The 26,827-nt window shown below is 47.2% G+C and overlaps 2 protein-coding genes across 3 annotated transcripts in view; both read left to right on the forward strand.

The window, feature by feature from the left end:
• Positions 1-1,344: 1,344 nt before the first annotated feature.
• On the forward strand, positions 1,345-12,816 carry DDO (D-aspartate oxidase). 2 transcript variants are annotated; one of them, XM_082047651.1, is made up of 5 exons: positions 1,459-1,588; positions 6,580-6,783; positions 6,981-7,089; positions 7,687-7,869; positions 10,302-12,816. In XM_082047651.1, exons 2-5 carry the CDS (start codon positions 6,612-6,614, stop codon positions 10,867-10,869), a joined length of 1,032 nt encoding a protein of 343 aa, XP_081903777.1. In that variant the 5' UTR covers positions 1,459-1,588; positions 6,580-6,611; the 3' UTR covers positions 10,870-12,816. The 2 variants fall into 2 exon arrangements, with proteins under 2 accessions (XP_081903778.1, XP_081903777.1); XM_082047652.1 differs by lacking the exon at positions 6,580-6,783 and having other exon boundaries at positions 1,345-1,588.
• An 11,680-nt stretch (positions 12,817-24,496) lies between these two features.
• The window catches only part of METTL24 (methyltransferase like 24), a 49,654-nt gene continuing 47,323 nt past the window's right edge, over positions 24,497-26,827 (forward strand). Inside the window, exon 1 of the mRNA XM_082049307.1 lies at positions 24,497-24,886. Within this exon, the coding sequence (XP_081905433.1) occupies positions 24,593-24,886 (294 nt within the window). The 5' untranslated portion in view covers positions 24,497-24,592. The remainder of the gene's footprint in view (positions 24,887-26,827) is intronic.

A 26,827-nucleotide genomic window follows, 5' to 3' on the forward strand; every position in this document is an offset into this window, starting at 1 on the left:
CTCTTCATCTTCAATTATGGCAAAGCACAGTGTGTTCACTCTTTCAAAATACTTTATCTTATGAAGGAGTAAGAGTTTCTCAATGAAATTACTGTAAGATTTGGTATCCCAAACCAGCATGCAATTTTCTGAATCTCATTCTCAGGAAAAGGAATGCTAGGAATTCCCTGAAACATCCAGCATTGCATGAACATCCGAGACAGAATATTTCAACCCAAATCATTCACATTGGGTGAAGTTCTAAGCAATGAGAAGTAGAATCTCAGGAGGAGAATTCCTCTTAGCTGGCACCGTGAACTCTGTTCATATTTGAAGCACGAGAGATTTCCATATCTGAAAGACCCCTCTCAAAAGCTATCACAGATATCCTGCAATTATTTAAAATAGTGCACATTTTACAATCAATACACCAAGCCCACCAAAAACTTCTAAGCAAGCAAGCCTTCTCCATTCCTCTGCCTTCCCTGTCTTATTCAACACCCTGTTTTCATATCTTCTTGAAACATTCAGAAAAATCAAGCTATACTATAATTTTGGCAGAATTCTTTCTTGTTCCTTCCACTGTTAAAGGAAAAAAAACCCTAAAAATTATGTAGCTAAAAAGGTCAGTGATTGCATATGTGTAATATATCATGGCTTTAGTTTTATTACTTAAGACCGTTGCTAGATTGGGAGGTGAGAACAGCCATTTGTGTGCCGTGCACACTGTTGCTGTATGTGCAGATGCCCTTCAGATGGCTGCTGGTCTGTATTTAAATGGCTACAAAGAAAAGGCACCTGTTAAGAAGATCCATGGCAAATGCTGTTTAACAGTGCTGGAGGGAAATGGGCTGCGTACACTGTCCTGCTGAGCCTGCTCAGGGACAAATGCTCAAGCAGTCAAATATTAGCCAAAATGTCCTGCAATGGCAAATCCCCGGGACTGAGAATCCCTGGTATGCAATTTCATCCTTGGGAGCCTGCAGACAGGTTTTTTTGGACAAACTTCGTGGTTTTCTGCTGAGAAAGATCAATGTGAACAGTCCTGCCTGGCTGTGCTTATCAGGCATTTGCAGTGTAGCGGGGAACCATTCTTCATTTGCCTGGGATGCCCGAAACGTCCAGGCCCACGGACACGCTGTGTTATTGCCATCCTGACTGCTAGCCCGATTCCTTAAGTACTATGGCAATCTCAAGGCAACTTCAGAAACATTCAGAACATAATTAATTGCTTATAAGAGAGGAAAAAAGGCAATATATTCTACTCGGGGCAGTGGGGCCCCGTGAGCCTCCTCTTGAGCACGCTGGGGAAATTACCAAGGAAAAAAGTTACGGACACGTAGAGAAGGACACAGCTCTGGTAGCAGCACCGTGGGACTGCCGGGCTCCCCGGGAGAGGAGCCAGCGCCGGGGGCAACCTTTGCCCGGGCACAAACAGCTCCTTCATTAGCGGAGGGACGCGGCGCCGGCACCCCGGGAGCGGCCCCGGGGAAGGGGAGCTGCCAGCACCCCCTGCCCGGCCTCCCAGCCCCGCCTCGGCAACGCGCTCCGTCCTCTCCCGCTCCGCTTCTCCGCGCTTCCCGGGAGAGCGATTCTTCCTCCTCACCAGGTATTGCCGTCTCTCCCCGCTTGGTTTTGGGACCTAGCGCTGCCGCGGGGACTTTCCACCGGGCACAAACCAGCTCTTTAAGCTCCTGCGGGGAGGGGTTCGGGCCAGTCGTGGAGGCGGCGCGGGGGCTGGCGCGGCTGGTGCAGCCGGTGCAGCCGCAGGGTTGTGAGGTCCCTGCTGCCGTGGCAGACCTCAGCTCCTTCCCGCTTCCCCACCCGTCCCCGCACAGAGAGGCAACGCCCACCTCCAGGGCAACGAGCAGCGCAGATCTCTCACATTTTGGAGTAAAGCAAGGGTATTGCTGGGCGTGCTGCTGGTGGAGGTTGCTGTTATTGGTAGCTTATAGGGTGGGTATAATCTGCTTCACTTCAAGAAGTATTGCCTGTGCATGCGTATGTGAAGAGCTATCTGGAAGAGGGGCTAAGGCCCCCCCTAGTAGCCTCAGGTCTCAGTGCAGGTGGCTCAGACACCCGCTGTCTGGCAGTGGTGCTGAATGTGCACCCAGCAGAAAGGCTGAGTAGGTCCCAAGGAGCCTCAAGTGTCCCATGTTCAGTGAAGAGAGAACATCCTCTCCGTCCTCCTGTGGCAGGTCCTGAAGGTCAGAGCAGCCCAAGTGACAGAAAAGGGAACAGGCCAGAGTCAAAAGGCCAAAATCAGGGCCCCCTCCTCAGCAAACCCCTAGGAAGGGATCAAGCTTCAGGAGCATCTGTAACTACCTTTAGCAAAGAACCTGGCAAAACCCCTCTCTGGGTTCAGGTGGAGGGAAGCAACACGGGGTGTACTTGTAAGCTGGGGAAGTACTTGAATAATCAAAAGAATGGTCTGAAAAAAAAAAGGTGGCAGCACTCCAGTCAGGTACAGACAGGGATGGTGGGCCAGTGCAGCCGCCCCTGTGGACAAGGAGCTTCTCTGGGAGTCCAGAACAGCTGGAGCCTTTGCTCCCTGGTACCACAGGCTTCAGGCAATTAAAAAAAAATATCTTTCAGCACTTAGATGTGGTGAGTTAGCATAAAAAAAAACCCACAGGGCTTCAAATGTAACAGGTTTTGATGTCCTTTAGTTACTTCCTGTTGATCTGTTTTCTGGTCAACAGTTCAGTTGGGTGTTTGGAACTGTTCATTTGGGCATGTAAATATGCTTAGTTTGGCAGGTCAGCCGGGTTGCAACACAAGCTAAGAGCAGCCAGCTGGTCAGGAAAACACACTCATGGAGTTGGGCCATAGGGGAAAAAGGGCAGGGCAAGGGCCCTGCCTGTAACGCAAAGATGCCAAAGCAATGGCATGTGTGCAGCTCTGCCAGCTGAGGGATGCTGGTTTGCCAGAGGCTGTCACAGCCTGGAGGGACTGCAGGCAGCTACAGCTGCCAGTGGGTGTGCATGTTGCTGTGCACATGTCCGCTGGGGATCAGTGTATTTACTTGTACTGGTGACTTTATCCACTGCTAGAATGATGTTAAGACTGCAGGTTAGTGGTGGTACAAAACTATGTGAGGCAAGAAAGAGTAAGGAGTGGATCTAATTAAACCTGCAGCTTAGACCCCCTTCCACCAATTGAGGCTGACACTGTCTCCTCAGCTGTGGGAGCTGGGAGATCAAGTCACATCACAAAATAGCTTAGTATTTTAAAAAATAATTCATTCTGGCCTGGGAGGAGCAGGACGGTGGCAAGGGCATGAAGCCTACATTAGCCAGTGTCCTCTTTACTGGGGAATTACAGCTCCAGGTGGCTCTGTCTGGCTTCTGTCCTGTTCTTCTGACATGAGAAAGGACAGAGAGCTAAACAGCACCTGACGCCCTTCCCTTCCCAACAGTTACTGCAGCTGATTTGCCTTTTAAGTGCTGATTTTTGCAAAACCCCCAGCACAAGGCAGTTTGAGGCCATGAGAAGTGTCATCCCTTCCCTGGTGGCACTAAGCTGCCCTGCCACAACAGCTAAAAATAGTTCTCCTCCTATGCCCTTGAGCAAGATGCAGTGCTCCGAGCCAAGATGGTCTGCGCTGGGGGGCAGGTGAGCTCGTAGCAGAGTCAGGGGCTCTGCAAAGCCCGAGCTGCACTCGCTTATACAAGTATGTGTTGCCTCTGCTTTGCACCCAGTTAATTTTTGGCACATTAGCACATTCAGGCTTGATGTGCTCCTGGATTGCAGCAGCAAGTGCTAGAAAAAAAGGCATGTTTGACGGGTGCTCATCATGGCCTTCTGAGCTGTTCCCACAGAAGCCAGCACCACCAGCAGCTGCTTTCCCCCCTCAGTGGGTTTTGCAGCATTGGGATCAGTTGATGTCAAACCAGTTCATCTGCAAAAGTCCCATCCGAATTAGGAAAACTTGTGAAACCTGAACCTTTGCCATGACACAGCTCCCCTTTCATCCCTGGTGGTGGAGAGGTCAGTCAGGAAATTCAATCTCCATCACGGTCCAAGGGCTTCAGTGAATGAGAGTGGTAAGGGGCAACTGAGATCACATCTCTGGCAGATGCATAATGTAACTGGTCCATGTGTTCTGATAGGATTGTGGTCCTCCATGGGAATCTCACAGGGTTTGCTGACAGCCACACACAATTTCTACAGCTGCCAGAACATTTAGTAACAAAAATGTGTTTAGAGACCTTTCTCAGAACCAATTTTCCTAACAAAAATAATTTCAGCATTATTAAAATGCCCCTAATTTCTTGATACTTTTTTTTAAAATAAAAATTACCAGCACACAATATTGTGGAGACTGTGGTAGGGAAGCAGATGTTGTCCATGCTCTGACCCTCCACAGGTATTCCTGGTGCAGGTGGCTGAGGCAGCATGGGGCAATGGTAGAGCTGAGGGGTGCAGATCCCATTCCAATTAGCGTTTTTTCAGGTTGGGTTTGTGGGTGGCAGTGATGCAGGCCAGCGGTTCTGGTTCAGGGTTCATCTTTCCCCCTGTGTCCCTGCTGTGTGGGCACTTTTATAGTCAACTTGTGAAACAAGATGTAATAATTAATAGGAAGAAACTTAAGGAAGAAGAGGGATTGTAACAACCTTCAGCTGCGATGCAGAAGGAATGTAATGTTGGGCAACAGTGCCTCCTCCTCTCTCCCTTCCTACATAGGAGAGATGTCAAATTTTAAGTAGTAAAACCTCAGGGGTAAGTGAGAAGCTGTGTGAAGAGTTATGAGCAAGTATCTCATAAATAAACCTGACCTGTCATGGTCCCACACAGCCTGTCTTGCCTAAACTTACATCAAAGATGCCAAAAGCCACAGAAAGATGGGAAATCAGCCCATCCTTACAACTGCAGCCACTGCTTTCCAAAACAGGTTCTCAGAAAGCAATTAGTGAGGCTGGAAGTCAAGAAAGAGCGATTCCTGTAGGAGGAAGCAAGACCGTAAGGGAGCAAGACCAAAGGTGCATATCACTCAGCATCCTTTCCAAGAGTGAATATCAGTGGATACTCCAGGAGAATGGAAGAGCTGTGGGCAAAGGAGATTCTCCCCTCACATCCCTGTGTAGCTTTTGGCACCAGCTCCTTGAAAGAGTGCCTGAGCCAACAGGTGCACCCCAGCTCACCTGTTCCCAGTCTGCTGAAGGATTTACCACCTCTAAGGCTCTTTCGGGACACCTGGGATGTGCAGTTAATCCATTTAAGTACCCCTGAAGTGAGCAAGTAACCGTCTCCGCTTGAAAGTGATAGGCTGCAAGTTGATTTGAGGTTAAGTAAAGAGACGTGTACTTCCATTGTGTTTAGTTCCTGGCTTTGCGGAGTTTGCAGGGTGCATAGAGTTGCATGGTTCAGTTGTGTTTCATGCCTCCACTGGTGTGAAACCTGTTAGCTGGCTGTGGCCAGCCACATGGGCTGGCACCTCGCTGGGATGGGCAGCAGGTGATTATCAACCAGGATCTGCATGCCACTCACCAGGGCATGTGCCAAGCTCCAAAACTTGGCCAGGACAAGGGAAAAAAGAGCTGCTGTGCTTCCTGTGGTGGCAATCAGCCCTTGAAGATGCTGAGGAGTGGACTTGGAGCTGCTTCACGACATAAAGCTGGTTATAAAGCAAGGCAGAGAGAGGCAAATATAGAGGCTCTTGGGGCAGTGAGGCTGGCTGGCTCCTGGGGACCACCATGGGCTGCCTGGAGACCTTGTCAGCCTCAGATGCCCACAAATCTGTCCAAGGCAGTGGGTCATGCTGGCAGGTACAGGGGTCAAGGATAGATTTGGGACCTCAGGCCACTAGGGGCACAAAATCCTCCAGGGTACAGGTAGCTTCTCTTTCCACACTTTTTCCACCAAGGCATTGTGGCCCAAACAATTTTTGGGTGTGGGAGTGTAAACAGCCAGGCTGTACCCTGTGAAACTAAGCATTGTGTTTAATAGCTAAAATTCATGTTTTCTAGGACAGAGCTAAGCAGGTAACCCAGTCCTCAGGATCAGAGGGGGAGCCCTGCACAGCAGGGGAACTAAGGTGCACGTTAAGAAAAATGTCTTCCACATTGTCCTGGACCCTTTGCTCTGCAAAACCAGTTTGTCTCCTGTGTGATTTGCTTCAACTGCCCAGGCAGTGACAGACCTCGTTGCTGGAGATCCTAATGTTCAGACAACCTTTTTGCTCATGGGGCCTAAAAGCCGATTTCCCCAGAGCTCCAAAAACACTTTTGCCCCCACACGATGGAAAACCTGATGGGTAATTTGCTCCCTCAGGTTTTATTTAAAAAACCTTGCCCCAGATTGCTGCAGCCTGAACACCAGTGCTTGTACATACAGATTAGTCTCTCACCCTTCGCTCTCGTGCTGAGGATGGGGTAGTAGCTGTTGAAACACTTTTCAAAAATTAGTTGTCATACCAAAGGCTATGAGGATTTTTTTTTAATCCTTACCTCAGTCCTGGTTCTGTGTGTGCAGCAGTTAGCCTTCAATTAGCTGCCCTGGGGGGCTACATTACATCTTGTGTGGGTATTTCATAGCCTGATGAGGGTGTCCAGCAGGAATATTGGTGACATGGGATATGTTATTTCCAAATGCATGTAGGTGCCTCTCTGCTCTGGCTCTGCACCCTGGAGATGGCAGCACCCAAGGTCGCAGTGATTGGCGCTGGAGTTGTCGGCCTGTCCACAGCACTGTGCATCGTGGAGACTTGCCCCAGCTGCTCTGTGACGGTCCTTGCAGACCAGTTCAGCCCAAACACAACAAGCAATGTGGCAGCAGGGATACTCATCCCCCACACCTACCCAGGTGCGTGCAACCCGGCGGAGTGTTGCCCGTGGCACCACATGCAGCTGCGTGCCTGGGTGTGCAGCCATGCACAGAGGTTCAGGAGGAAAAGTGCTGTGTCTTGCATTCCCCATCTGTCCCATCTCCTTGACACTGGTTTGTACTCTTCTTTTCTTTGTGTTATTCCTCACCGCATGTTTTATTGTGTTTCCCTGCAGGCACACCAATCCACGTGCAGAAGCAGTGGTTCAAAGAGACCTTCACTTACCTTTTTGCCCTCAGCAACTCGAATGAGGCATCAGAGGCTGGTGTTCACCTGGTCTCTGGGTAAGAACGGGCCCCCAGGGCAGCCTTTGGTATGTGTGTGCTTTGTGCAGGAGCAGGCAGAGAGGTTGGTTTCCTTGCCGGAGTTAAAGCATATTCCCTTCATGGAGTAGCTCTTATCAAGTAACTGCATTGTACCTGCCCAGATATGATGTATTTTCAAGCGAAATTAATGCACAGGTATGTACAGAGAAACCAATCAAGACTGGCTAGCACTGAATATCTTTTAATAACTGATGTTTTCCACACTGTCTTCCACCAGTTGCTTGCAGCAAGGGTGGTCTTCAGTTAGGTTGGCGGGGTGGGTGGGTGTTGGAGGTGTTTTAGGCAGCTGTTGTATAGCTGGGGGAACTCTCTCCAGTTTGTTTTCCCCAGTGTGTCACCTGCAGGCTTGGCTGCAGCAGCCCTCTGCCTATTTGCCAAGGCGGGTGTCGCAGCAGCAGACAGCAATGTTCCCCTTTGCTGTTAACCTTGCAGAGCGGCACCGATGAGCAGGTACAGGTTCTTGAGTTCCTGAGTTTGTGTTAAGATTGCCATGACATGTAACACGGCCCAGCAAAAGCGGCTAAGTTCTGCAGCTTTTTCTTTATGTTCTTTTAGGTGGCAGATCTTTAAAAACGCTCCCACTCCCAAGGAAGAGCTGCCTTTCTGGTCGGATGTTGTCCTGGGATTTCGACCAATGTCTGAAGCAGAACTACAAAAGTTTCCACAGCACCAGTTTGGTCAGGCCTTTACGACACTGAAATGTGAATGTCCACCCTATCTGCTGTGGCTGGAGAAAAGGTTGGTTTGGTTGCAGGCAGGGCATGCAGAGAGGAGCCCAGGCAGAGGGACTGCGGGGAGCTGGGGACTCTTTGAGAGCCTTAGGTTTGAATTAAACTGGAAAAGGGCTATTTTTCACTAGGAAAAATGCAGCAAGCTCTTCCTTGTGGAGGAGAAAACGTGAATAGCTCCACCTATGCAATGTCCAGATTCTAACACTGTGGTTGTAGAGGGGGCTTAGAGGGGCATCATCTCTGGGCACAGCACTGACATAGCCACAGGAGCCACGCTTGGCCAACCAGACCTTGAAAGCCTCATTTGCCAGACTTCCCCAATATATCCCTCTGTTCTTGAAGATATATCCAACCCCTGGGAGAAAATGCATATCTGGGAAGATGTCTTATTTGTGAACACTTTGCACTTAAGAATTAGCTGGGCTGATTAATCTCAAATTTGGTCAGCAACTGGAGACATTTCTTAACCTGGTCAGGTCAGAAAAGGTCAAATAGCATCATCTTGTAACAAATCTTTTGGAAACATTTGTCTGCACAAGATGGGTGATGCATTCACTCCAAGGAGTCATGGCTTCAGAATTCATATCTGGATTGATATGAAAGTTCAAAAATTGGGCAATTTCCAAGTTTTCCCAAAATATGTGGATTTCAGAGAGCCATAGGAGAGTCAGGATGCAGATATAAAAAAGGTTCTGACACCTGGGATGTGCAGTTAATCCATTTAAGTATCCCTGAAGTGACCAAGTAGCTGTCTCCGCTTGAGAGAAAGTGATAGGCTGTAAGTTGATTTGAGGTTAAGTAAAGAGACATGTACTGACACTGTGGTACAAATTGCCAGCTCAGCCAGTTGCTCGGATGCCTTTCATCTCGCTGCAAAATGTGAAAAAACATTTCTTGCTCTAGCAGGCAGCCAGGCTGGGAGTACTCCAGTGGCACCAGTGCCATGTGAGGTCTGTGCCGTCTCCTTGATGCACATGCTCTGTCATGTTTCATTGCCTAACTGGATTGGAAACCCACTTAGCATCTGCCACGTGATTTCTGCTCTCTCCTTCCTTATTTCTCAAAGGATATAGTCTAATAAGATGATCAAGCTCCTTTTCTTTCTATTTTCTCTGGTGATGAGAAATGAGAGCATATTAAAACATGTAACTAATTCTCAAACCCCCAGTGACCTGATCAGTATTTATAGACCATTCTCTTGGCAATCTACAAGGAAAATAGTTTTTGTGCCCAGCTTGCTGGTCCAAAAATGGACTTCAGGATTTTTTTGCCTACTTGCTTGCCTGAATTCGGGAGTTTGAACAGTTTTTTATTGGTGTTTTTTTTAATGGCATGATGGCAGAGTCCCAATTACAACCCTTATGAGCTCTCCCAGCAAGTTGCCCAGCCAGAGCTGCTGCACCAGACCTTCCCTGTTTTTCCCAGCCAGGCTCAGCATCCTGCTGCACCCTAACCTCAGCCCCCAGGGCATCAGGTGTGCCTTGGATCCTCAGCTCACTCCCTGCTTTGTGGGAAACTGCTGCCTTTATGGTGGGGTTGATCACTTAGCCAGCTGCCAGAGTATTGCAAAGGATAGGATTTCCCACTTAATGCATTGTCATCACAGACCTGTCTCCTGACTTGCTTATGCTAAAACCTCCAGTAAAGACCCCTAGCCACTGGATCCAGCTGACAGGTAGCAGTGACTACATCTCATGCCAATGATTTTCCATGGGGAAGGGCTTCAAGCTTCAGGCAAGTTCAGTGTGGGATTTGGCTAGAAATTGAGCTTGAAGACGAACCTCAAGAATGGGTGAATTTTGCTGAAGATCAGACATGGATGTATAGTGCTCTGAGTTGTCCTCGGTGACCCCTGGCTGCTGCTCTGGAAGCGTGTGGGTCTCCTGGGGGTCTTGTGCCACGTCAGCCCAGCCTGCAGGGATGTCTTAGGTACCCCAGGGCTTCACATATGGCACTAGATGACTAAGTGGCTCCTGGTCTCAGGGAAGTGAGTTGGGAATGAACATGATGGCATGTAACAAGCACATTAAAAGGGGTATAGTACAACAGCACTATCACTCGCAGACGTAAGTTGGTGAATAAATCTGACATTTTTCAGCTTGCTCGAGCTGTTGAAGGTTGGTACTGTCATATAAATGAATCAATGAGACCATGAGGACCTGACTGTCTGCCTAGGTCCTTATGCCATACCCTTCTCTAATATTGATCAACTTGCTATATCTTTTCCAGCCCAAACAAGCTAAAAATAGCTTTGATGAGATCAAATCAGACAAACCACAAATGGAAACTCCATGGCATTCTCTTTGCTTTTTGTCCCATCTGTTGTTTGTTTTTGATCAGTGTGTTAAAGGCAATCTATCTCATTTATTTAATGTGCATAATGATTGCATGGGGGGTTAGGGGTTTCTTTTCTGCCTCACTTCTGGAGTCTTTTTGCAGGTTGAAAGCAAATGGTGTCCAGATGTACACCAGAAAAGTTGCAGACTTGTGGGAGCTACACAGCGAGTATAACATCATCGTCAACTGCTCGGGCATTGGAGCCCACCAGCTGGTGGGGGATGAGAAGCTCTTACCTGTTAGGGGACAAGTACTCAAGGTTCATGCTCCCTGGGTGAAAAACTTCATCCGGGATGGGGATGGCTTAACTTACATCTATCCGGGGATACACAGTGTAACCCTAGGGGGAACCAGGGAAAAGGAGAAATGGAGTCTCTCCCCTGATCCTGACACTACCAAAGACATCTTTGACCGATGTTGCTCCCTTGAGCCATCCCTGTGGGGAGCTCAGGATATCGAGGTGAAGGTGGGCCTGAGGCCATCCAGGTGGTGCGTGAGACTGGAGAGACAGGTCTTGAGCCGAGGAGGAGTTAAGCTTCCCGTGGTCCACAACTATGGGCATGGGGCAGGTGGCTTCTCAGTGCACAGGGGCACAGCCAAAGAGGCTGCCCGCTTGGTGGGAGAGTGCATTGCAGCCCTGCAAGGCTCTTCATCAAAAGCCAAACTTTGAATCCCATTTATGATAGGTTAGTATTGCATCTCCTAGTAGCAGCTTTGGACTTTTATTCCATTACTGTATAGAAGGAACCTAAAACAACAGCTTGGCCATTGCAGATGCTCTGTGGTATCTCACCTGGCTTCCAGGTGCCACCTTGGAAAGGTATGCTGGGTTGATCCAAGTATTAGTCCAGCTGTCCTTCTCCTCCATCTGGCATTGTTTCTGCCCTGGGCATTTCTCCTAGCCTCATGTTAAGGAGAAGGCAAAATATGTAATATTCTTCAAATAACAGGGATCAGATTGCTGCAGTATAATATAAATAATATCAATTTAACATTTCTTCATCTGCATCTAAAGGATATTGGATGCACTAAGTTTAGATTCAGTAGAAACTATTTCTTTCCTCTTGAACGAAATCTAGCCTAGTATTGCCCTTTCTCCTGCCATCTTGCTAACAAACTTGACTGTTTTCTATATGATCTATAAGGAAAAGAAAACCCCACACAATGCTGCATTACAGTGCTCCAGGTCAGCTCTTACAGAAAGCAATGTTAGGTCACTGTCAGGCACAGTGACCAGGCAAGTGTGATTTTAAGAGCAGATCTGTGACAGTGATCCCTGAATCGGCTCATATTACACCCCAGGGAACTTAACACAAAGTTTCTGTGAGAGGAAGTTGCCACATACAAGCTACAGGTTTGTGCGTCTTTTCTCACATTTGTTTGCAAATATTTTTTTTCCTCCAAGCCCCTCAGACACAGATGTTTCCCTTCCCCCCAATAGCAGCATTGACATGGCCCGTGTTCTACAGAAGAGGGTTTTTCAGGGTGGGCTTGGGCATGAAAGGTTCTCTTATCCGCTTCACATCAGCACTGGCTGCTTTCCTTGCAACAGCTGATATGAATAAATTGGTGACAAACTAGCAGGGATCATAACACCAGCTTCAGTTACATAAAATAGAAAGAGCTATTTAAGACTACATAAACACTCTAAAGACAAATTTGTCCATAGCAGGACATGAGTGAGCTCCTCTGTTGTAAAGAAGCTGAGCCACCACAGCCCAGACCCTCAGTCCATGGCAGAGGCTGAGCTGGGCTTTATGCTCGCCTCAGCAGCTCAAGCCATCTGATATGGCTGAAGATAAGTCACTCCCCAAAACTGGAGTTTGCTGTCAAAGTACAGGTCTGACTGTCAGTGATTACACCACTCATTAGATTGTAAATGGCTTGTTCAAGAGTGTTAGCATCCACTTTTTTCTAGGTTTTTTTTGTCCTTACAGTAACAAAACAAATCAAAATCCTTCAACAACTCACAAGATTAAAATGAACTGCTAAATAAAGTTCTTAATAACAGAGCAAAGGTCACTTGTGTAGTGTTTCCTTTTATAAACAAGGGGTTTTCTTTCATTTGGGGTGGCTCAAGAAAAGCCACATTCACACACGCCCACCAGCTCTCGCTGTTCCTAGGTAGGGGTGAGGACAGTTATCCTTCACAAGGGACAGCTGTCAAAAAAAACACCACCAAATTAAACCACAGGTCAGTTAGCACCTGGGATCAGCCTAAGCCAGCCTTGCCTTCAGCAGCCTTGCCCTCTTCTCCTCAGCTCTGGTGGCTAATTTTGCATCCCCCCCCATCATTTGTCCTTCCCAGCGGTACAAGGAGGCAGAGTTGCTGCTTTTGGCAGCAGTGTTGACATAGGGCTTATCAAACTGCAGCCTTGTCCTCAGCTAACATGGAACAAAAAAAAAAAAAAAAGAACAAACCAAACAAAACCAAAAAGAAAAACAAATAAACAAACTGAAAAAACGAACATGAGAATAGGCTATTTTTTCTTAACCTCAATTTTAATCTTCAAAAGTAACAAACAGCATAGCTTATCCTGAACCAAGAAACACTACTAATGCTGATGGGGTGTTCATAGCCCAATGAGAAACCAGATCTCTGGTTGTGCACTTCTGCTCTGCAGGGTGGCAGAGTTTCTTTTAACTTACTTCTAAAACTTCTCTGGTTGATATAAATGTCAAAATAGATTCAGCTGCAAGGCCCCTCAGCCTGGTGTCCTGGCTCTGGCCATGATCAGCAGTGGAGAGGGCCACTTCTAGAAATTCCTGGCCCAGCAGATTTAGCCACTGCACCATATGCTGCCTGACTGATGGGTATGTGGATTAGCACTGGCCCCACCATAGATCCCTCTAAGAATGTCATTGGTGACTTCCCTCCACTGTGAAAAATAGATGATTTATCCTTACCTCACCTCTCTATTCTATATGCAGTTGCTGACTCATGAGAGGATCTTCCCTCTTATCCCACGCCAGATTAGCATCTTTATGAGTCCTTGGTGACAGACATTATTAAGATCTTTCCAAAAGCAGAGCAGATCATACTGAGAGCATTCCTCTACCCTGCAGCCTCACTGGTTCATCTGAAGCTGTAAGAGGATGGTGAAGCATGGCTACATCACTCCTCAGTGCAAAGCTCTGCCAAGTCTTCACTCTTAGTCCATATCTGCCCTTGTAACTATTCTGTTATCATGGCTTTTACCATTTGCCTGCTACTGGCATCAGATTTAGTGGTTTGCATTTCTCTAGGTCCCTCACAGCACTTAGAACAGTCACGTGCCATCCTGTTTTTACTTTGGCTGTTTTAAGTAAAGGGTTATGTACCAGCCCTAACAGTGCAACAATTTCCCATTAGAGTTCCTTAAAAACCCACAAGCGAGGAACATCTGCTTCTCATGAATTTGTTACTATCTGTTGCATCTATTTGTTCTAAACCCTCATCTAATCGGGTCTCCAGTCTGAGGCAGCTTCTCTGCATTATCCCCTTAACAAATGGCTCTGCCATGGGAATTTCACTGCAGCTTTTCTACACCTAACACAGACACAAGTAATCTGTTTAGCTGTTGTGTTAGGGTTTGTTTTCTCTCAAACTCCTTTGCTACCCTGATCGCCTGCTGACTGCACATCCGGGTCACCTGAAGACCCTCCGGCAGGGTCCCTGCTCCTTCTGGGTTGAAGAAAGCTTTTTGTCTATTAGCAAGTAATGTCCTCAAAAGCTACTTTAGCCTGCCTTTCTGCTTCTAATTTGACTGAGTTCATGTCCTTCTCAATTTCCTCATTTGGATGGGATCTATTTCAGTTCTTTCCCATGTAATTTTTATCATGCTATTACAATGAGCCAGTAATGATCTTTCTTCTGGAAACTCTCTGCTATTTCAATACCCTTATATAAAAATCAACCATTTTAGATCCATATCTTATTTTCAGACTTATAGCAAATAACAACAAACATTCATTCAGCCTTATTGCTCCAGCTCCTGTGCCCTGTTAAAAGGGGTTTTATTTTTTTTTGCTTACTTGTGGTTATAAAGATGTCAAACTGGCACCTTTAAGGACATGCCATCATGAACCCCTGCTCCTCTCTGCCTGCTTGCTTCCTTCCAGTCTCTAGCTTGAAATTCCTTTTTAAATCCTACTATTTCTTGCAGAAGCTCTCATCCCTGTTAAGCGAAGGCTGAGCACCTACTTGGGAGTCTCAGCTTTTTTGTTCCACGAGCTTTCAATTTGCCAAGCATACGTCCTAATATTTTGGGAATAATTGCACATCCTTCCCTCAATTTTCTCCCTAGGCATGGAAAAATCTCAGTATTCTAAAATATATGTATACATACACAATGATGCTGCCCCGTGCCAACTATACACCTGCCCACAAAGGGGAGTCATAACATTTCAATGCCTGCAAGCCAGCTTGCTGACACTGTCTGCTTGGCTTTCTGGCAGCTGAAGTCTGTTGAGATGAGTCCTTTCTTGCTTCAGCTGCTCAGCCTCAGGTGCCAGTCTCTGGCAATATCTCATCAGCCATCCCTGAGCTTCTACTCCTCACCCAAGAGCCTTGCCAGGAGCCGAAGCAAAGATGTGGCCTGTGTTAACTCTCCAGCTCCAGCTGAAGCTGAGCTGGCAGCCAAGGCATTTGCAAAACTCTGTTTTGATCCTAAATCTGTCTGTGCTCTTGCATTGGCTCCATAACCTTCACCTGGAAATGCAGAGCAAGCATCAGGGAAACACTGGCACATGGGAGAGGTTTAACAGTGGAAAGTCATTAAACCTTGTGCAACCTCCACAACTTTACATACTGCTGAAAGCTGCCCTTAAAGAAAGATGTAGCTGTCACCTGTGCAAAGCATTTTATCCTTGTGCCGTTCCTTAGCTTGTGTATGTCAGGACCGTACTTTCCTTCTTATCCACACATTCTGATCTACATTGGATAGGAACTCCTGGCAGATGGCAACTGATCTACCACACTCACAGGGAACCTAAAGGTCTAATTATGGCACAGAAAGGGAATTGTTATATTTTGAGACATTTCTATCAATCCTTGTGATTGCAGACAGCAGATGGGCTGTATGATGGATTTTAGAGCTTGGGCACAAAATAATAGTTTCCTGCAATGGGGAATTTTGTTTGTTTTCCTCACAGAAACAAAGCCATAAAGACGTATTGTCTTGATATATGCTTTTGCCTATATTTAAAACAAATTTTCCAGATTTCTGAAAAAATACAGGAAAATAGGCATTCATTACAATTCTTTTCCAGTCAAATACTGAGGTAAACTTCAGTGTGATACATTCAAATTCATTTGGAACAAATGTAGTAATTAGAAAATCATGGCTTGGACCAAGATTTGTATTGTTTTCACAACTATCTCAAGTCAATGGGTATGTCGTACGACGCTTTATTTTTATCCTGCTTTATTCCTTGTTTTCCACCAGAGGGAGATGTTGGATAAAGCAGTTAGTGAAAGAACCGCCCCCCCCCCCCCCCCCCCCCACACACACACACTCACTCCACCTCAAAGAGCAAAATGCAGTGATGCTGAACTCAATGGAAATGTGGGTGCCTGTCGGCTTGGAGGACTTGAGTGTTGCAGTAGGGCTTAAGAAATAATCGTCAATCAGTTAGGACCGTAAAATGTCATGGGCAATGCTTTAAAAAAAGGACATTGAGAAAATACAAACATGAAGGTAGCAGCACACCAGAAGCTATTATTAGTAAGAATAAAGAATCCCAGACAAAGCTGTTGCTGTTGCAGCATGCCCCAGAGCTTTTTCCCCACCAAAAGGCTGGAGGGGAAACCACTGTCTGGGGTAGCCAAGTGTTCTCAGTTCCTTGCACCCCCCGGCTCCCCAAGCCCCCTGGGCTGGATGTCCCATGGGGGGTCCCTGTGGGGCTGCAGCCTGGCCCAGGAAAGACTCCAAGAAACAACCACTTCTTCACAAAATTAAGCATGAGTTAAAGACCTTGAGAAGCACTAGCTAGTTGGCTTTTAACAGTCCCTCTGTAAGCCTAGGTGGGCAAGGTCTATGCAGAGAGAATCTGCACAGTATCAGCACTCCAGCAATAATCATGGGGCAAATTGCTGTAGAGATTTGCAGCAGGATAATTGCCTCAAACAAGGATAAATAGCTTTTTCTGGCATTTAATGGGCCTCTTAAGTGAACGGCAATAAACTCCATGCGAACAGATGTTTTCCCTCTTTTTTTTGTCCCCTTGCATCTCCTCCATAATTATGCACTAAAATGTTCTTGTCTGGGTTGCTGAGAGCAATCTTGCTGTTGTTCGTCTTCGCAGCATAAGACTGAGCACTTCAGCACAAAGATTGCACAAAAAGCCCTCGATTTCTAAAGGTTCCCATCACTGTACTTCAGTGATCATCATTTTTCCTTCACATTAAGCCTGAGGGAGGAGCAAGAAGTTACTGGGATAATTTTCCTCTTCCAGCCGCTGCTCTGCGGGTCCCGGCGCTGGGGTATCTCCCTCCCTACACCAGTGCCATCGGGTCCATCCAGGAGGTTCCTGCAGTCACCTGGCTTTGGACATCAACCCATCTACAGCTCAGAGTAGTGGCTTCTGCTTTGCCTTGTGGGAGAGGTAAGTGTCCTCTGAGACCATCCTTTCTGCTCTGTGCCACCTCCGCTATGCTGACTGGACCACAGGGAGAAGGCAGGGCAATCTTTCCTCTGTAACCATCAGCTTTGCCTCCAGCCTTGCCACCGGGTCAAGTTCTGCAAAGAGTCTTTACACTTGCAGGAGCGTGTACTTCACCTCCTGACAGAGTATAGAGAAATTACCTTCTTCCTGAAGAAATTCAGTGCATTCTGGCAAAGGGATGTCCTCCTGACAAGGAGCCTAAGAGCAAGAGAGGAGCTGGGGTGCAAGCACAAGCGTTAGCCTGGCCGAGTGTTCATCGCCCAGAGTGATGCCTGCAGGGGTCCCTGCATCTTCACAAACATGCTTTGTCCTTCCCAATGCATCTTCGAAGAGTCTGGCTGGCCTCTGCTTTCTGTGTCCACAGATGAGGATGGAGACAGACACACTATGGGAAGACACATGTCAAAAGGATGAGCCCTGTGGTAACATCTAACCCATATACAAACTCTGCGCTAAGAAGGTTATTCCACTTTGAATCGATACTGATATCTCTGCATCACTGATGCTGCTCTACATGGCATTGAGGGCAAACTGCCTTGAAAGGAGCCTGCGGGAAGAGCACAGGCGTTTATCCTCACCGTCTGCTCCTGGCCAGGCTGCTCAGCTGCAGGGGAGCCGTGGCATCTTCTGTGCTTTGGGCAAGGCTATTTCACTCCTCCTCATTAGGATTTTTTAAAAGATACTTAAAATGCAACTAATTGGAGGAGAGGATTGGCTGACCACCTGGTAATAATTCAAAAGGCAATCTTTTTGTTACGGATAAAGACAGCGATAGTGAGTTAAGCATCCTGCAAAGATGGAACACTTCTTAGATGTGGGTGCAACCTATATTAAAAGTGGATGCATTTTATTACACTGGTCTGCATACTGATCCAGGACATTTTTGCACTGCCCCTGTCCTATGAAATCAGCTTTTCACCCATCAGGTCCATCAAGGATGCTGCCAGCCAATCCCAGCTTTTATTTTATCCAATTGCTTTTAAAGAACTGTACAGACACATGCCAGTGTATCAAAGACCATTGCAAGACAGGCTGTAGAACAAGTGCACAGCGCATTAATCGTGGGTCTTCATTTGTTTGTGAGACTGCTGCCTGGAACAAGTTGCTGCTGTTCTTCTGCTTAGCAGCCCCACGCTCTGGTTTGTATCTCGTCTTTCCTTGGAGAGCCCTTTTCCCTGAGCGCTTGCAGATGAAAGTCACTCTTCATGATCAAATTGTGACATCTGCTCAGTTACTCCAGTGCCGTTACCATCCCATGTATAAATACTTTGGCATTTGTACTGTACTATGTAAACCCATTAAAAACATGTAATAAAAAGGCTTATACAAATTCTTAAAGCCATAATTACTACTCCAGCTGTGCTGTTTTGTAGACTTCTGAGCCTTATAGATTAATGCCTTTGCCAAATGACATTTTTAACGAAAGATATTCATCCTCAAGCTCAGAAGTATAAAAATGTCAGTAAAATTGATTGCATCCAGAAAAAAGGAGAAAGCTGAGCCCAGAGTAACAACAAAGTAATCTTTAAAATATACAGAAAATAGGAGTTTGTGATAGAAACTCAAGATAATTTTTAAGCAAAGATGGGCACCTGTTTGGGAGTATAGTACAGATACAGGGGAAATACAGACAACAAACTAATATTGCAAAAATTTTGTGCAATAGTACATGAACTGCATATGAGCTATCACTGCTTAATTCCTGTAAACCGGAATGTCTTTTTTTGAAAAATGGCGATACATATTTTGAATTTTTATGCCAATATCTGCTCAATAAAATTGCCAGCCCTTACTTTACAAACCAGGCAGTGTTTTGCTTGTTCAGAATGATTACACAGTTCTGTACAAGGCAGACTATAAAATCACTCTTGTCCCTCTCCAGGAGTGAAACTCAGCTGCTGGAGGCAACAGTCACATTTGTAGATAGCACAAAGATTAGGGTTAAATAAATAAAGGTAAGCCTCAGGAGTGGCAGAGAGCTGCAGATCATTTTCTGCTGAAGGACTGTCTCATTCCCCTTCTCCTTCCTGCAGTGAATGTATGTGCATAGCTCCAGCTATGTATGTGTGCAAATGCACAAGGGTGTGACTCAGAGGTAAATCTTGATCTATAATCCCATCTCCAGGCCATTCATTATCAACTATCTCTTCCATCAAATGCAGAGCACACAGCCAGGCTGGGGTGTTTGAATCTCTCCATAGCTGGAGGGAAAAGAGAGCTTCTGCCTGTGCCTTGTGCTGAGCTGCTGAACTGCAAGATCAATCTTGTGTTAAGCTGCCTAAATAGCTCACAAGCTTGAGGAGAACTAATGGGAGACTACATGAACATATATTTTTGTAGCTGTTGTCTTCAAAGCTACCAGTGGTGAGCTGAAAAGTGGTTTTAATGATCCACGCAGCTGTGCTTTAGCCTTGACAGCTGTTCAGACACGTATTTCTCAGCAGCAGTAAGTGGGTAACAGACCAACGCGGCCAATTTACTTCTCTGCTGCTAACATCTACAACAGGGGAGTCGAACTCATTTTCACCGGGGGACACAGCAGCCTCGCAGTTGCCTTCAAAGGGTGAATGTAATTTTAGGACTGTATACATGTACAAGTTGACAGAAAGAGATTCTTTCTCTGAGTTTTCAGTGGGATTTAAGGCAGGGGAAGGAGTAAGGGCTGCACCTCCCTTGCAGAGCTGCTGGTTGTGTGCGGGCTGCAGGGAGGTCTGTCGCTTGGTGCACGGAGAAATACTTCCAGGATTTCCAGCTGCAGTTTAAAGCAACAGGAGTGAGACCGGGCTTGCACTGAGGAAACACTCAGGGAGCTATAAACATTTAATCCCTTGTTCCTCGGGGCTATGGCAGAGCCTTGGTCCCTAAATGTGCAAGGCAAGAAATAAAACAGGCCCGGACTGAAGCTCCAACTCCTCCGGACTCAGGATCAGATGCTCACACATCTTCTGCAGGGAAGGACACACCGTGTTTTTCTTCAGGCAGCCACTTTTAAAATGACCTTGTGAAAGTTTCTGCACAAAACCTCTCTGTTTTCATGTGAAGAGACCAACGTCACTCCGGTTTTCAAAGCATTAGCCAGGAGTGTAGGAGGGAGGAGAGCTAAAAAAGTCTTCCTTTGGTCTGTCCTGTAGATTTTGGCAAGGGGCTTATACCAAATCCAGCAGGGTTGTTAAGCAGAGTCAAAAAGAGCATTTTTATTCATTTACTCATTTTATAGGAGGAATGTTTGACTTCCATTAACAGCCCTTGAAGAATCCAGGGTATTCCCAGTGGTGCTTTTTCCTTCCTGGGATTTAATTTTGCATAGAGATCTGGGCAGACATTTTGACTAGCCAGAAGATAAACAGAAGCCTTGATAGTGGGTGGAGGTAGAAGATGGATGATGGTAGGCAAGATGTTTGAACTGAAAATGGCTATAAGAGAGATCAACATTAAATAATGGTTGCAAAGGAGAAATTTTGCTACCAACAACATTCCAGGCAAGATGTAATTTATGAGCAGCAAAGACAGCATTGAAGCCATGAGTTCCCATTGATGTTAAACTATTTCATTTCAGAGGTTTAGCACTGTGCTCTCACCATAGACAAATTTGTAAATGTGGGAGGAATTTTACATATTTAAAGACTTTTCCTGGAGAAATGAAGTGAGCTGTAGAAATCTGTGGCATCTACATAGAAAGTAGATAGGCTAGGACCAATATCTGAGTTTGGTTATCAAGGCAGAATGCTTGCTGCTTTCAGTAGAAACTGCATGTTCATATCAGCGTCACTGTTTCGGTTACTCCTTGCATTATGTGTCAGTACTTTGTGCTATTGGATCCAGCATGATATATTTTCCTCAAACACTATCCATCTTGGTCTGGGGACAACAGGAAGGGGAGGCTATTTGCTGCCTGACTCAAAGAGTGAGCATGTTTTGCAGCCGCTGTGAAGCTTCACAGAAGTCGTATTTCCCAGCAATCACCTCAAAAAGGCTCAGTTAAACTAGAGCTGCATGCATTATGCTGCAATTTTAATTTGCTTTTCTTCTTAACAGGCATTACTCACATATAGGTGTCTTTGCAGCAGATTCCTGGGGAATAAATTAGTTTATGATTCACTTGTTAAAATGGAGAAGATGCTGGAGAGGTGAGAATGTTTAAGGTACTATCTTAATTCCCACTGATTCTCATGCTAATCCAGATAACATTTCTCATTGTTCCTGAAATTTCCTGAGATCCTTCTCTACCACTATTCTCTCTTTCTCTATCTTTAGAAACCCTCTGTTCTGTTTTAAGCAGGCAGGCTTACATTCAAAAGAGATGGGGGAGAAGCATGAGAAATTCAGTCATTTGTTAAAATACAAAAGCAAAAGGAAAGAGTTAAATTCATGAACTGTTCTTTATCAGGGTCACTCTCAGCATGTTCACAAATTGGAGCTGATCCGCTTTCTGAGGAAGGGAATGTCTCATACAAGGTCAGCATGTAGAGTTACAGCTCAGCAATGACAAGAAGAGTAGCTGGATACAAGCATTTGAGCTTTCTGTTGAAGCAATACAAAGAGACAACAACATGAACCTGTGATGCTAAAACCAATAAAGACCTTGTGGTTTTCATTCTGCTCAGTCATACCTCTTTTATTTGAATACGCATTGTTCAAGCTTTCAGGAAAGCTTTGATTTCTCAAGGATTAAACTTCAAGAGAGAGTTTTAAAATGTGTTTGGGCACTTTATACTTTTGCAGTCTTGACCTCTATACTCCTGCCTTTAAGATTGTTCTCTATAACCATGCAAACACAAACTTCTATTTTAATAGGACCTTCTCACTCCATTATTTATTGACCAGATGCAGTATTGCAAGTCTTATGTTTTGTCATGTTTATCCCTGCATTTAGCATCCTCAACATACTTCTTCCCTGAGCAGCATCTTTACTTCTGTCCTCCAGATGAATAATGCTATTTCACATGGAGGAGCAAAGTGACGCACAGGTGGCCCTCTACCTGCCCAGCAACCTTCTGTTGATGAACTGCAGGTGATGCTCATGGATGAAGCTGGGTGTCCACCTCTTAAGCTGATGTCAGTCATGGTTGTTGCAGTCACTCTCTCATTCTGCTCTCATAAATGTGTTCCTCCCTTGTGCTAATGCTGGAGCTTGTCTGATCATGAGCCACATAAGCAGGGCGAGTGGAAACAGAGGAAAAGCACGTGGCTGTCAGACAGGGCAGCTATCAGAGCCAACTTGATTCCCTGTGGCAAGCACCAGCACCTGCCCAAGGGAGGGACCGGGACTGGGACCAGGACCAGGACACCCGAGCAGAGGAGAAGTGCTCTGATCTGCGCTGGATACACCAGGAGGCATAAACCACCCAGAGGCTGTTCCACTTTTGCTGTAGGCTGACCAAAAGATAGGAGGGTACCAAAAAGGGTATCCAAGTCTATTAGGAAAGTGCTCCTAAAGAGTTTTTTTGGAGTTAATTTTCAGGTGGGTTGTTCCCCTGGTTTGGCTTCACTTAGGACAAAGGAGTTCCCCTCCTCCTACAGGAATGGCAGGCAGGACTGCCACCTACCCTCTTCCAAGAGAAGCCTCCATTTAGGGCAGTTCAAAACAACCATGGGATTGCTTTAACCTAATTCAGAAGAATATTTTAGAGGAGAGCAGCATTTAAATGGCAGGGAGCATGCAGCTGGCCTGCCAGTGCATCTGTTCTTGGAGCCAGACTTGAAATCCCACTTCTGCAGACAGATCACTGCTCCCTCCCATATCTTCCTGAGAGCAGCTTCTCATCCTGCTGCCAGTAGGTCTGGTTTCTCGGCTGCTAGTGGGCTCAGTTTTTCCCAGTGCTCTTCTCTGACCTGCTCCCCCAGCAGCAGCCGGCTCTGGCTCTGCCCCAGGCTGTGAGCAGACAGGAGCAGCGCAGGCTGCTGCTGGGTGAAGGCAATGGAATGAAGGGAGAAGGAGCTCGGTACAGAAAGCATTCTCCTTTGTCAGCAGACAAGGCCAGCAGACAAGGCAACGGTGCTGGAAGCACAATACTCCACACAGGGGACAAGAGTCACAACCTCCTTCCCCTACTCAGGAAAAGAAAGGAGGAGTGGGAATGCATCTGCATCCTGTGCATCCTACCTGGGAACAAGTTTATTACTTGCTAGGCTGCAGGTGCAGCAAACCGGCTGTTGTCACACTCCTCTCCATTCCCACAGAGCTTGCCTTCTGCTACTGACTTGTCTCCCTACCTGTGGTTCCTGCTTCAGAAAATCCCACCAACCACCACTACCTGCTCACCGCTAAGTGATGGTTTAGTCTTGTGGCTTAAGACCAAAGGCAGTCCGTGCGCACTTCAGTATTTCTGTTTTGAGACCTACCATGGAGGCGAGCCGGATGCTCGTCCCCTGCCCTGCCTTGTCAGCCCTGCTCAGCTCACCTGGAGCATTTCCTTCAGGGGTGAAACTAAGGATGTGTCATGAAAACTTGCAGCTGGTCCATGTGAACTGAGGAGAGATGCTAGGACACAAAGTATTAGACTTACAGGAGTAATTATTTTATTCATGCACATGAAGTGTCCTAGCCAAATCTGAGCACTCCAACTGTGGTTTCATGCAGAGTTCTCATACCCTTCAAACACTCAGATCCAATATGATTTGACTAATCACCAGCACCCACACTACTGATTACTAATCATGGTAAAACTTTGCAAAGCAATCCTATTCTTGCTGCTTGTCTATTGATTCAGATGTCCCTGGAGTCAGCCTTGCCGGAGTTACTTATCTGTAATGCCAGATGATGCTGAGAGCGTTTCAAAGACATGTCAGAGGAGCTGGGATGCTGGCGTTACCTTGGCTGTCCAGGGGTGTCTTTTATCTTTCATGGACACCTCTAACCTTTCAAGAAGCAAATTTATTACTCCTATGGCCAGATTGTCCTTTAGATTGTTTTACTTAAGCATAAAGCAGCCTCCAGTAAAATTCCACTGCCTCACACACGCAGAATCACAGAATAGTTGGGGTTGAAAAGAACCTCTGGAGATCACCTAGTCCAACCCACCTGCTAAAGCAGGTTCATCTAGAGCAGATTGCACAGGAATGTGTCGGGGTGGGTCTTGAATGTCTCCAGAGAAGGAGACTCCACAACCTCTCTGGGCAGCCTGTTCCAGGGCTCTGGCACCCTCCAAGTAAAGAAGTTTATCCTCATGTTCAGATGGAACCTCCTGTGCTTCAGTCTGTGTTCATTGCCCCTCATCCTACCATTGGGCAACACTGAAAAGAGTTTGGTTGCACCCTCTTGACACCCACACTTATACATCACAATGTATAATGTGAGCTAACGAGTGTATTAACAAGTTAATACACTTCTATACTATAAAGACAGGTTGATATAATAGTAGGGAGGGGAGTTTTCATAAGGGATTTCTCCTGTTACACCCGACTTTGGAGGGCAGCGTGGGTCTGGCTGGGTGCACGAGTGACACACGCACCCATGACACGCTGCACGGCAAGGACTGCGGCTGTGAAGGCGCCAGCCCCGCACCCGTGCCCGGACCCACGCCCCGTGGGGCCGCCGGGGCGGGGAGCATCCCGTGGGCCGGCCGCAGGCGGGCACCCCCGGCGGCCCGGGACAGGGCAGGGGCATCCCGGCCCCTCCCCGGCCGGCCCCGCTCGGGGCGGGGTCTCCCAAGTTTCGGCGACAGCCGCGGGGCCCGGCCCGCCGGTGGCATGAGCCCTGCGGCGGGACGGGGGGGCGGCAGCGCCGGGCAGGGCGAGCCCCCGCCGCCATGCCCAAGGAGCGGCCGCTCTGGCGGGGTCTGGCCTTCCGCCTCTGCCTGCTCTCGGCCGCGCTCTTCCTCTGCCTCCAGCTGGGCATGAGGCGATCCTGGTGCCCGGAAGAGAAGCCCCGGGCGGCAGCGGCGGCGGGGCGGGTGCCCCCCCCGGCCCGCGGCACGGAGCAGCAGGCGGGCGCGGTGGCGGCGGCGGGCAGGCGGCGGGTCACCTACGTGCGGAGCGGCCGGCGGGGGAGCGCCGTGCCCGGCTGCTGCCCGCTCCAGCCCCCGGCCGGCCGCCGCAGGAAGGTAAGGCAGGCGGGGGGAAGCGCCCGCCGTGTCGCGACAGGAGCACCGCTGCGTCGCGATAGAGGGGGCGCCGCCTCTCCCCGAGGAGGAGCTGAGGGTGACCGTGCCCTTGGGAACGCCCCGGTCTCAGCGGCTGCCGGTGGGCATCTGTCTGTCCGTAGGAGTCCCGGCTCACAGATGTGGCTTCTTCCCATGGCTGAGATGCTGCTGGCACCCTAAAAGCGGTGACTGGCGGGTGTTGGTGAGGTGTGGCGGCAGGTGGTGGCAGCTTCCTAGCACAATGTCTCATGATCAGGGATTTTTGAGCAATGCCACTAAGCTGCAGTAAAGGTGGGTACCTCGGTGTGGAAAGATGACCATGGCTTGGAGTCACCGAGGTTGTTCAGCACGCTGAAGCAGCCCCAACAGGAGTAAGCTTGGGAAAGTCCTTGGTCCTTTATGTTCTTGCCATCTGAATACTGCTTCATTTGGCAGTCAAGAAATGTTTCTAAGATGTGGTCTGCATGAGAATTAATGAGTTAGTTAATGAGCTGATAAATGGACCTGTAATTAGGTTCAGCCATGGTAATGAAGGTAAAGCCTGGAGACCTGAGGAGCACAATTAGCATCTGGAATTCAATGAGAGCGAGGAGTGCCAGTACTAACCTCTTCCCTCGGTGAGCTGTGTGTGTGACCAGGAGTAGGGCGCTGCCGTCTCCAAGCGGCTCTGTGTTGTCTTTGGTTTTGGTAGATGCCAGTCTCTCAGGTATCACTTCAAATGTGTTTTCTGTTGAGTTTTCTTTGCAGTCTCTCAAGGGGAGAAGAGCCAGCTTTCAAAGGCCGGGAAAGAGTAGTTTCTCACCTGTTTTGAGGCCCTGCTTTTAGCATGCAGCACTAATGGTCTGTGTGGAAATGTGCAGATACTTAAAGAAGCTGGAGTGACCACAAATAGGGTTTTGTTAAAGATGGGGCCACCTTCCTGGTCAAAGTACATATTTCTGATGTTTGTCTTGACAAGAATAAAACCAGAGTTGTCTGTGGAATGGTTGAACTTTCTCCTGTCCTTGAACTGAAGTTTTATCTGGGTTTGCTCATCTGGGAACTGGGTACCAAGAACAGCTGGCACCTTGTCATGTCCGTTGGAATGATTACACACTGTGGACATGCAGGTGATATAGAAGGAATTAACTCACATCAGAGTGGTCTTTGGACTTTCTTGTGTGGCCACTTTTAGCCCAGCTGCTTTCTTGCAGATAATCACTCTGTGATCGGGCAACCATCTCAGATCAGGTGGAAGAAAAGAGTGCTGAAATGTCGTAGTAATTTATTTCTTATTTAAAGATGAGGTGGACAGTGAACTCATGTATAGTTTGAATTTTAGTTTCTGTTGTTTCACCTCATCTTCCATGGGGAGCTGTGGTGGAAAAGTAAAACTGCTGGTTTCTGCCCCTGGTTTCCTGAAAGGCTTAGAAAGAGAAATGAGATAATCGCTTACTTCCTTCCCCACTGTGGCCATGATGAGGACAACAGTGTCACATGTTTCTTCACCTTAATGACTGTGTGGCATCCTGATGTGCTGTGATGTTGATGCCATGTCGAGGCACCTCGATCTTGCAGTGTCAGTTTTTGTGATTTTTTTTTGTCAATGTCATGTTACTTGGTATTCTCCCAAAGCCCAAATTCTGAGAGGTTGAAATTATGGAAGAATTTTAGCGTTTGTGGGAGGAAAATAAATTGTAATTATGTGGGTTCAGATAGTTTCTTGAAAACAAGTGCTAAGCATGGCATCATACTGGGCAACTGGCAGCACCTTGCAATGTTGCAGAGCTCGAGGCTCTGGGAAGCACCTGGTAGGTTTTGGTGCATCTCCAGGTGAAGTGTGTGAAGCATCACTGCTGTGGTTTGTGGTGTTTGGCATGTTACTGCTGAGGTCTCATTTGAATCCCACTAATTAAGTCAAGT

Source organism: Streptopelia decaocto (genome assembly GCF_964273445.1).
Source record: "Streptopelia decaocto genome assembly, chromosome: 3".
NCBI classification, from domain to species: Eukaryota; Metazoa; Chordata; class Aves; order Columbiformes; family Columbidae; genus Streptopelia; species Streptopelia decaocto.

Coding starts and splice junctions, on each gene's coding strand:
- DDO (XM_082047651.1), top strand. CDS start 6,612: ATGGCAGCACCCAAGGTCGCAGTGATTGGCGCTGGAGTTGTCGGCCTG. Junction 7,090..7,686: donor GGTGTTCACCTGGTCTCTGG/GTAAGAACGGGC, acceptor ATGTTCTTTTAG/GTGGCAGATCTTTAAAAACG. Junction 7,870..10,301: donor CTGCTGTGGCTGGAGAAAAG/GTTGGTTTGGTT, acceptor GTCTTTTTGCAG/GTTGAAAGCAAATGGTGTCC.